Raw genomic sequence first — 11,408 nt, forward strand, 5'->3', positions numbered from 1 at the left:
AAACCAGTCCCCACTTTGATTGGCCTCTTCAGGGTGGTAACCGGAAAATTAAACAACTTTGATTTTCTTAAGACTAACAAATTGTTCTTGAGCCCAACAGGCTACCTCAGGGATCATAGAGTTCCCTGTCTAAGCGCACTAGCTCTGAAAGCAACTGGCTTAATTGATAAAGCAGTCCCCAAAAGATCCAACAAACACAACATTTTCCGCTGACCTCAGTCTTCGACTCTGAACACCTTGAACGCCCCACCCGACCCGAGATAGAGCAACGCTTTTTGTTTTTTGGATTGTTTCCATAGTGCCGAGCAGTGTGTCCTTCTGTTATTCTCAGTCAGCCCTCAAATACCTCCATATTTTCCCCAAAATCCTCTAAGAATAGTAGGATTACTTAATTAACACACACACACACACACACACACACACACACACACACACAAATATTCTTCCTTAGTAAGCTATACTTCTTAGGCATCCCAGTAACAGCTACAAGCACGCCATGTTTCAAGGTCTAATTTTTACATCTAATCTCAGTCTCCTCTTTGTTTTGTTTTCTTTTTTGGCTTTAGGTCTATACAAGCCTTAATGGGCACAAAATTGACTAGACTGTGATGTGTCTTACATACAATAAAAGTCTCCTACTTTAAGAATATATCTCAGGACGAGAGATGGCTCAGCAGTTGAGAGCACTTGTTGCTCTTGCAGAGATTCAAGTCCCAGCCCCCTCATGATGGTTGACAACTACACTTAACTCCAGTTCCAGACCATCTAATACCTTCCGGCTTCCCTTCTCTTCCAGCACCAAGTGCTTATGGTACATGAATGCAGGAAAAGCACTCATCATACATATAAAATAAATAAATACATCTAAAAACAATTCTTTTAAGGGAGCATCTCCATGAATTTAGCCAAATGTCTACAGCATGGTCCCCCATGGCACTGTATTCTTTAAAAAGAGATATTCGTTTTTCCCTGCTGCAGGAATGTTACAGCTCACACATGCAGCCCTGAAAATGGAAGCTGTCTTGGAAGCAGCCTGCATAGAAGGTGGACCTCTAGAGTCCATTGAAACACAAAGACAAGCCATGATGTGTGCTGCACTTTGAGACAGCCCCAGCCACGCGCTCCAGTATTCTTAACCCTAGCACTTGTTCACCGAGAGCAGCACAGGCTCCGAGCCCAGCTTTCTGCAGTGGTTCCAGGTTTCCAGAATCCTTGCCAGTGCTGTTCACTCTTCTCTGAGATTCTATCTTTGCTGTTTGTTTGTTTGTTTGTTTGTTTTAAGCAAGAGATTGCTGGGAGGTCAGACTAGCCTCGAATGTTCAATTCTCCTGCCTCAGCCTCCTGAGTGCTGGGTCACAGGAGTATGTAACCACACCTAGTTCTAATTTGCTTCTTAAAGGACACAGGCAGTTATTCTGCGAGGTTTGACCAGGGCAGGGCAGAGTCCTGGGGCAATTACCTCCCAGATCTCTACTCAAATATTTGCTACTTGCCCAGCATGTGCCAGGCACCTATATATGAGTAAGACTCTGTACCTGCCTCAGTAAGGTCACAGAATTCCATTATTGTGCCTAATTAATGCTTCTAGCAATTGCTTCAGGGTCCTAGGTCTGTTGAACTTGGAATGAACTAAAGTTCACATATATCACAGTCAGGGAAGAGTAATTCATTTCTTTCCAAGTTCAGGTATTTTCACATGACCCTGTTAGTTTTTATCATTTTCATTTTTATTTATTATTATTTTTTGCCTTATTACAATAGCCAGCCCAAGAACTTGCTAGATATTAGCTATTAATACCCAAACAGGCCAATCTCATAAAAAGGAAGAATGATCTTTGCTTATTTCTCCTCAACACAAACTAAAAATATTTCAGAGTTAGGAATTGGTCTCTGAGATTTACCTTTGGAGATGAATCTGTTATTAAAGCAAAACACAAGCTATATTGTACCATTCCGCAGTTCTACACATGTGTTGGGTAAGTGATCGTGTGTTTCTGTCTCTCATATTGTAACAGCAGGTCCAGGTTCTTTGCTGTGGTACTCGAGATGAAGACATCTGGGTTTCAGAGGGAAGTTCCTCTCCTGCTTTCTCAGCTTGGCTCTCAGTGCATTTCCCCTTACCTTACCACGAGTCATTCATAAATTTTCATATCTAATTAGAGTAACTATTTATTTATACATTTTCATATTTAACTAGGGTAACCAACTATCCCTGCTCAATAGACTGTCCTAGGTTTTTTTTTTTTAAGATTTATTTATTTTATTTATGAGTACACTGTAGCTGTCTTCAGACACACCAGAAGAGGGCATCGAATCTCATTACGGATGGTTGTGAGCCACCATGTGGTTGCTAGGATTTGAACTCAGGACCTCTGGAAGAGCAGTCAGTGCTCTTAGCCGCTGAGCCATCTCTCCAGCCCTGTCCCAGGTTTAATACTAAAATTTCCAAGTCCTAGAAAGTCCTTTTAGTCCCAGAAAAAGTAGAAAAATTAATAAAACAGCTATCATTTATAAAAGAGCAGTTACTAGACATCACAGATTAGCAAAGTCAGGCTACTCCAAGAGAAGCTGAGCTGGACTGAAGCCACCCTACAGAATATGAGGTAAGACAGACAGAAGTAGGCAACTTGCCCAAGGTCACATGACACTGAGATTTGGTGGCTCCAAAATGCCCGTGGTCACACCAGCATGCTATGTGCTGTTTTAGAGCTCAGCGGTCATAAACATCTATCCAAGGGGGACCTCTCAATAAGTCCCAGAGAAACTGTTCTCTTTATCCTTCAGTCACTGGGTGCCATCAGCTAGTATGATGGCTGATTCTCACTATAGCTACTAAACATTAGTAGTGTCCGAGGATAGGCAGGCAGTATGCAAAGTATGTAGGGAGGAAGCAGCTGGGACCATCTCTTAGTGGTAGAGCCTTTACCCAACCTATGCCAGAGACTGTTTAACCTTCTGTCCTAGGGTAGGGATGGAGAAGAAAACACCTTCCCAGAGAGCACTTTTAACTGGAGCAACGCCACCAGATCCTCCTGAGGATCTGACATCCTCCTGAGGGCCATGTGATTAAAAGCAAAAACAAAAACAAACAAACAAACATACCCAAGTGTCTCTCCCAAACTCATGCAAGCATGACAACAGATTCTCAACATGTCTGTTGCTCCCTCATGACAATCCCAGGTCATTGCTTTAAACACTTGGCAGGCGGCTTTGTGGGCTGACTTGTCGGACAGACATGAAAGCCCAACATACATTCTTTCCAGGAGAGAGGAGATGTACCCTATTGTTTTGTTTGCTGTGTGTGGATCCTAGAATTTGGGGAACCGTCTTCAGCTCCCATGTACAGTCACACAATGTCACTTTGTTTTGCTTTTATACTGGATCCAGAAATGTCTTCCTCAGTTTTGGATGGGGAGTTCACTCATTGCTGTATCCAAACACTAAATTCTGTCTGTAGAATTTTTTTTTTTTAATTAGACTGGGTCTGCTGTATATCCCAGGCTATTCTCCCCATCTCTGGAATTACGGTCATGGGATATCACATCCAGTTAGTCCTTCTTATTTTAAGCTAGGAGTTGGGTTGAATTGGAGAGACTAAGGATGCAGGCCAACACCCAGCAGATGGAAACTACCACCCTACTCTGTGCTCCTTCCTCTGGGTACTGCCTACTTGGCCCTGCAGGGGAGGAGGACATTGGTAGCCACAAACCCGGCCCTGGCGCCAGCCACTTCCACTGTTAATCAGTTTACCTGGGATGTATGTTTGGCTAGACCTCCCTCTTGAGGGACCTTCCATGGCCACCCAGGGAGTGGCAAGGGATAGACTTTACTCTTCAAAGTGACAGCAAATGCAAAAGGATTTAGCACTTAGTAGGTAGTCAATAAACATTAACTTTGTTTCTCAAGTCTGTGCTTCCTCACTTCCCCTAGAGCCAGCTCCATCCACACTACACCTCCAAGCCATTCCAGAAATTCTACGGAATAGGGTCCCCCAGCCTAAGTGGTTAGGGCCCTTCTGTAAGTTAGTTCAGTGAGTATATTGTGTAAGTGGGCAAGTTTGCAGTCCCTCCCGTCTGATATTGGATGAGAATACTGTCCACTTCTCTGGCTTTCCTGAGAAGAGGCATCCCTATAAAGTCTCCATTTAATCCAGACATTAAAAAGAGGCCTCTCTGCACTGTCCCCAGACACTGACCTAAAGTATCTGACCAGGGAGTGGCTCCATGCGACTCCAGAGTGTGTCTGAGGGCTAGGCTCTGGTTTAACCCACCTCTGGCGGTCTCCTCTGCTGATCTACTCATTATTTCCGGCGTGAAAACCCCCTACAGGAAAGTCATCTGCCACCCTGAGGGATCCTCTAACCTGGCTGCCAAATGGCCCAGGTCTCAAGTTTGCTGAGGTCTCAGAGGAAGGGATGGAGAAAGTAGGGGCTGAATCCCAGATATCAGAACCCAGACTACTTCAGCTGACGCTAGAGAACCCAACACCTCCCACTGTCACCAGTAGGCTGTGCAGACCAGGCCACTCATTTACAGAAGGGCATTGCTGGATCCTAGGGCCAAGCCACTCATCTCCACTGTGGCCCACAGTCACCATCACCTGGAGTCTCTGACTTCCAGGCTGCTGCTGCCTTCCTGGGGGACTCCTTGCATCAGGGATATTCCCCAACCCTAACAGAATTGGGAAAGTTGTATGCCCCAGACTGGGCTCAAGGCCCTTCAGTACTCACCGAGATTGGGGTGTCTTGCAGGGTTGGCCCGTCCAGGTAGGCTGTGCAGGACTGGGCTGTCGAAGGGGCCTGCGGCGGCGGCGGCGGCCCAGGACGCGCCCACGTCGGCCATGTAGGCTGGGTAGGGGCTGGAGTAGGAACCCGCGAAGCCCGGACGCCCGTACTGCTCTCGGCCGGCCAGGCCAGCGCCCGCCGCCCCGCCGCCACTGCTGTAGGCTGCAGCTTCCCGGGCTGCGGCAGCGGCCGCGGCAGCCGCCAGGGACCCAGTAGTCCCCGGGAAGGAGAAGCGCGGGGACACGGGCGGCGGGGTGTAGGCGGCTCCCTCCGCTCCAGCCTGGCTCCAACCGGGGCTACCCTGCTGGGTCCCAGGTCCAGCACCCGACGGGCCAGCCCCGGAGCTGCCACCAGAAGTGGCTCCAGATGCAGCAGCACTGCTTCCGCCCTGCAGATAGGATAGGCCCAGCACAGAGGACGGCACCCGCGGAGTGGGCACGTAGACGGGCGAGGACGCGGCACCGGCGCTGTGCATGAAGGCGCCAGGTCCACCCGCTTCGTAGGCGCCGGGCGGGGGGCCGTGGTTAGCGGCCATGGCCAGGCTTTGGTACATCGCCCCCAAGCACTGAGCTTCGGTGTGCTCCTTTTACTTGCAAGTTAAGGAGCCCACGAGGGCGCGGCGGACCAAAGCGACAAGAATTAGAATGCAGGTATATGGAGATCAAAAAACAACGAGGAGAGCCCCAACTCGCTCAAAATATATATGAATTAAATCCAGCATCAGAGCAGCAATCTCTAGGCTCTGGTTTGCTTAGGAAAAAACAACAACAATATCAACCCCACACTGGATTTGTGGTTGCTTGAGAAAATGTGCGGGAGGGCGGACTCTACTCCAGGGCCCAGAGGCTGGAAGTGCCCAGGACACAATCGAGGCTGGGCTCGAACACCTTGCGCAGGCCTTCGGATCACCCACCGGCTAGAGGCGTCTAGTCCTTGTTTTCTGCCCGCTGCACACCCTGGCACAGTTGCCGACTCCAGTGCGGCTCCAGTGAAGAAGGACGAAGAGGGCCCGTTTCCTTCAAAGCGACAGTCCTGAAGGAGAAAAGGAACAAGTGTGAGACGTTCACCACGCGGTTGTCCTGTTTTCCAAGGCTTCTCCAGCACAGCAAACGAAACCACCCTTCCCTTGCCTGGGTTCCGCGGTCGCGCAGTACAGTGAAAGCGGTGGCCTTTGTTTGGTCCGGGTCAGGCTGCCAGTGGCAAGTATCTTCAAGGGAAACCTAAGTCTGGAGCATGAAGTTCCTGGTTGAGATCTGAGCCAATTATTTTGATATTGCTTATGAGAAAGGACTTTAATTTTAATTCTTCACCAAGCAATTAAAAATTAATTAATTCTTCACCAAGCAGGAAATTCTTTTTCCTTTTCTTTTTTCTTTTTTTGCCAGAATATTCTGTAAATTCAAGATTTTGAGCCCCGAAGAATGGTAGGGACGCAAAAGATCTCTATCGGGTTTTATTTATTTTTTTATTTTTAAGTTTTAATTGTTTCCCCACCTCTCCTCAAACATTTTCTTGACCAAACAAGAACTGTAGTCTGGGCGGGGGCGATGACAAACTTTATAAAAACCAGCAACCTGCGAAAGTTTTGTTTGTAATCTTAAAAGAAACAAAAACCTAGAGGTAGAATCTAAATGTTTATAAATGAGCAAGTGTTGGAGAAACCATAAAAAGGATTGTGAAACTCCTTAATCTTACTGTGCACCATGTGGGTGTCAAATCAGACCAGCCGCAAGTTTTTTGCAAATGGTAACATTTTAAACACTTTGCAGTCTGTATATGGGGACCAGAAAAGCAGGCGGGTCGGCAAGGTCACTTTACAGACCGCAGGGAAGCACTCCAGCTCCCTAGATGTCTTTTTTTCCTGTGGAATTGAACATCCACCCAAACCAGAATTGACCCTTAGTGTTTGACAGCATCCTTCCTGGCCTCCTGGGCTGTGGCATTACCAGAGAATATGGTGTGTGTGTGGGGGGGGGGGGGGGCTCTATTTTCCTAACATACCTGTTATGTTTCAATCCTCTCTCTGCACCTCAATTAAGGGTCTACATTTGTTATTTCACTGAAGAGGGAACTGCAGTATAGGTGAAACTTGTTGAAGATCAAAGAACACTTGAAGTGAGGCCCTGGAGTATTTGAAATTCCCCTTAAGAAGAGGCAGCTACTTTTGATTGGTTTCTATTTTAGTGAATGATGCATCTGCAATAATATTAAATGAACTAGATACAAACCCAGGGTCTGTCCACTTCCTGAATAAATAACTTTAGACACCTCAGCTCTTCATCTGTAATGTGCAAATATTAAAGGTGTGTTAGTCATTGGAGGATTATGGCTGTATTATAATGTAATACCCACAACCACATCTTAGAAGCCTAGTACAACAGACACACAGAAGATTCAACAGAACAGCTATTAGTGCAGATCTCCAGTTTATATGACAAGAGAGTACCTGGGATGTAATTTATACTTATAATAAATCATCATCTTTATTACTGTAAAATTCTGGAATTGGGCATTTAATATATACACTAATGTTTTCCACTATCTTTGTATCATCTCTAGCAATAATGGAATCACGACAAAGTGTTCAGTCACATAGTGGCTGATAAATTGTTTTATATTTACTTTTTCAAAATACGCAATAAACTATCGGTGGTTGGTGGTTGAATACTTCCTTCTAGCAAATTTGGCTGGAGGATGGATACAAGAAACTTGACCTGAGATCACCAACTCTTCCCTTTAAAAAGAAAGACACAAAGCTTAATTAAAACTTTCTAGAAATCTCTGGACTCCAATAAGCAACTATGCAGATTTACATTGATTTTTTTTTAAATCCATCATTCAATTTTTAAATCAAGTTGGCCTAAGCCGGGCGGTGGTGGCACACGCCTTTAATCCCAGCACTTGGGAGGCAGAGGCAGGTGGATTTTCTGAGTTCGAGGCCAGCCTGGTCTACAGAGTGAGCTCCAGGACAGCCAGGACTACACAGAGAAACCCTGTCTCTCGAAAAAACAAAAACAAAAAAAAAATCAAGTTGGCCTAATTAATTGCACTTTCTGTAATGTCAACTCAGGACGTTTTTTAAAAAAGTAATTTAAGTTTTCTTTTCTCGACTAACAGCGGTTAAAAGAAGAGATTTAGAATTCTGTAATCTAACTTACAGTATATGTGTGGTGTTAATGTGCAAGCTTGGAAACAAATGGAAGCATTAAACCCGTTTGGGATCTCAGGTTTGTGTGCAGAAGCTCTCTGAAGTTTCAAATGGCTGATGCTTTAACCTGATGTTGGATTTCTAGAACAATAGTAGGTGGAGAAGATATCCCTCTTTTTGAAAAGGCGAGAAACCGTTCTCTTAGCTGGATTCTTGCCTATCTGGGATCTGGGGCCCAGTAACCTCCATATTTTCACATAAGTCTAGTCCGGCCTGGCCTAGACTTTTCTTTCAAATCACCCTACAAAGTTCACCCCAAGTTCCCAAACAGAGAGAAAATTCTTTCTTTTTTCATGATTTAGTCCATAGCTCTTTGGGAAATCCGTTTCTGAGAGTCGGGAAATGCACGGCGCTGGACTGTGTCTTTTTACAGGTCTTTCCTTTAGGCTCCCGCCGGTCTCTCTGATCCTGCCACACAGAGAATAGCCACTAACCAACTTATACACTAGCTCACAGAAATGACTCTTGGCCAATCTCCCCATACAACTTTTCTTTCTTCAAATGTCCGAAGCGTCCTTCCTGGCTGCCTTCCTTTTCCAAAGGTACAGGAAACAAATTCCCGAGGTGCTTCCCAGCAGCGCGGCCTTGTTTCCCCAGATCATCTATTGCCTCGGGTCCCTCACTATCCTCTTTCTTTCAACTGAAAAGCCCCTCTTTCCTTCCACCTGGTTAAAGTTCATCACCTAGACATCTCTCCTTTAAGAGTAACAACTGCCTGCTCTCTCCTAGGCCACATCCGAGCGATAGAATATGTGGATTGAGAGCTAGAGGTGATACCCAGGAATATCCCTGATGTCCGCCGGTGTCTCGGCCCTGGGCCGCTTTCATCCCAAAAGTAGTGTGTGTGGGTAGTATTTAGCAGTGTGTAGCACACACAATCCCTGAGCCCTAGAGGAGTTCGAAGAAGTTAGCTAGAAAGCAGAAGAGATCGCAAGCCTCCGAGCCTATCTCCGAGCGCCTTCAGCCCTTCCCCGGGTCCCAGGGCTGCCTGCCACCTCCACTCTGCACTCCCTGCGTCGCAGGCTGAAGACACTACCCTGTCTGCACCCCAAAGTGTGGGCTACGCGGCCCGTCCCGGGTCAGTCAGAGAGAGATTACACGGGCCCTGGCCAGTGGGATGCAAGGCAGAACTGGAGAATCTACAAACAGGGCGGATTGAAAGGATTCAGGTTCCCTCCCAAACAACCCAAACGCACCTCTCCAGCACCCATCGGTTTTTTGCTCCTAATCAGACCCACTCGATTTAAAGTCCTCGCTAGGCCAAAGTCAAAAGCGGAGCAGCTTTTAGCCAATCTGGGAGCACTGGAGTAACTAACCGGCGTCTCCTTTTCCAGCTCCCTACCTCCCTATTCCAGGCAAACTAGGGCGGCGGACCTGTGAGTTTCTCCTGCCCCGGAAAAGAACCGGGAGTCGGGGAACCCTACCTGGCCAGCTCTAGTTTCCCAAAGAGCCGGCGCGATCTCCGTGAGTCCGAGGAGCTGCAGCGGCGGCGGAGCCTCGGGCGGCCACTCTGCGGGCCTCCGGCTAGTCCCCTGCTCCCGGCGCCGTTCCCGGGGCCCCCGCGTTGAGCTCGCCTGCGCTGACTGGCCTAAGGGAGTCACGTGCAAGGGCGGGGGCGGGGGAGCGCGGACCCGGCAGCACCTCCGCCCGGCGCCCGCCCGCGGGACTCGTCCCAAAGCTCCCCCAGCAGGCAAAGTCCATGCGCGCGGATCTCTCGGGGAACGAAAGCGCTCAGTGCCGGCGCTCCGCTCTGCCCTAGGTGCAGCCCGACGTCCTTGCGGTTTACTGCTCTGCCAAGGATCTTGTTTATTCTCAAGTTTCTTCTCTTTCCTTCCGACTCTCAGTGGTCCACGTCCAGCCGCAGTGTTCAAGGGGCGGGGCTGGTAGAGGAGAAGGTGACCTCGCACGTTGGGCTCATGGTCGCCTGTGGGGCACTGGGTCACCCGGGGTGCCTTGCTGGCCTCAGATTTACAGGGCCCTTGAAATGAGCTCGGGAGAGGGTCAGGAGGCACTAAAACCTGAACTGGCCCTAGAGACGCAAGCGCCCTTTTTTCGCCTTCCCACGAGCCGGTGGAGACTGCAAGGCGCCGAGAACCCGCCACCAGCCCAGGAGTTTATGTAGTTATACAAAATGTGCACCCCTCGCCGACACTGCTTCCAACTCCTGTGGCCTCCTGTCCCTTCTCATCTGTCCCAGTTTTCCCTGTAGCCCTCACCGGCTGGGGTCCAATCAAAAGGACGAAGTGGGGGTTGGGAGCCTGGTCTCTAACGTTAGAGCCCATCCAAGGGCCGCAGTTCCTTCCCTAGAGTAGGGGGTAGGGAGGGTGTCAGACCTTAGTTTGGAGACGGGCGTCAGTGTCTGTGGGTCCTGTAACAGTGGGGTTGTGAGGGGAGAGTCCCTCAGACAGGTCTAAAGGTTAATAGAGCAATCACAGGGCCCTATTACCGCGTAAAAATAACCCATCGATTACCACAGCCTTCAGCTGCAGATAACAGCTCTCTGGTGGCTTTAGGCTAAACTTTTTTTTTTCTTTTAAGGCCGCATTTCTCTCCCCAGCACCGGTTTCCAATACAAGATTAGAGGGGTCAGGAGGGGGCTGGAATACCACCTGGTAAGAACCCTGCGCTGCCTGAGAAGGCTCAGGATGGCACCCACTCCCGCCGTTCGAGGATTGACAGCAGATTGCCTTGCCCCGCCGGTGCAAAAGCAACCCAGGAGCTAGGAACAGGGTGGGACGCGGAGCGGATTGAAAGGGAAAACCCGTGGGACTTTGGCCAACCCGTGGGGATCTCAGGAAAATCCCAGAGGAAGGACTGAGCGCGACTGCGCGGGGGAGGGGGGGGGAATTCTCCTTTCCAAACCAAAGGGGCCCGAGGTCCAGAGCGGCTCTAGCGGAGGAGAGAAAACTGAGGCCGTCAGGGGTGCTGAGCAGCTGAAGGCTGGCACTCTGGCTTGATTTACCGACGTAGCCCGGGGTGCCGCTAGTTTGAGCCCTTTGGCACACAGGAAGCTGGGGCCCCATGACTAGCGTCCCTTCTCCAGCTCCCCACCCATCCTAAACAATGCCTGGTCAGAATCGGGGGGCTGCAGGTTCAAGGTCTGGTAAAGTTTTAGGGGTGGTATTCTGGGGATTTCAGAGGCCTAACGCCGGGCATCAACGAACCCTCTCGCCGCCACCTCTCCTCGAGCAAATTCATATCTGAGACTCTCGGATGAATACAGAGAATGGCATGGCCCTTGCTTTATTTTAGAAGAAACCCTCAGCTACCTGAGCAGGAAACCTGGTGAGCAGGAGAGAAACGAAGCCAAAGGCCCACGGCCAAAGAGTCTCTGTCTCTCTCTGCCCCCCTCTCTCTCTGTCTCTCTCTGTCTCTCTCTCTCTCTCTCTCTCTCTCTCTCTCTCTCTCTCTCTCTCT

The 11,408-nt window shown here is 48.9% G+C and overlaps 1 protein-coding gene across 2 annotated transcripts in view; it reads right to left on the minus strand.

Annotated features, from left to right (window-relative positions):
- Positions 1-9,524, minus strand: part of Gata4 (GATA binding protein 4) — a 46,701-nt gene extending 37,177 nt beyond the window's left edge. The window contains exons 1-2 of one of the 2 annotated variants that reach the window (XM_028758793.1): positions 9,416-9,524; positions 4,730-5,815 (exon numbers count right to left, since the gene is read on the minus strand). In XM_028758793.1, the coding sequence (XP_028614626.1) occupies positions 4,730-5,336 (607 nt within the window). In that variant the 5' untranslated portion in view covers positions 5,337-5,815; positions 9,416-9,524. Of the gene's footprint in view, positions 1-4,729; positions 5,816-9,415 lie in introns of those variants that run through there. The other variant, XM_028758792.1, reaches the window with a different exon arrangement.
- Between the last annotated feature and the right edge of the window lie 1,884 nt (positions 9,525-11,408).

This window comes from Grammomys surdaster, unplaced genomic scaffold (assembly GCF_004785775.1).
Source record: "Grammomys surdaster isolate TR1022 unplaced genomic scaffold, NIH_TR_1.0 126219, whole genome shotgun sequence".
Lineage (NCBI taxonomy): Eukaryota > Metazoa > Chordata > Mammalia > Rodentia > Muridae > Grammomys > Grammomys surdaster.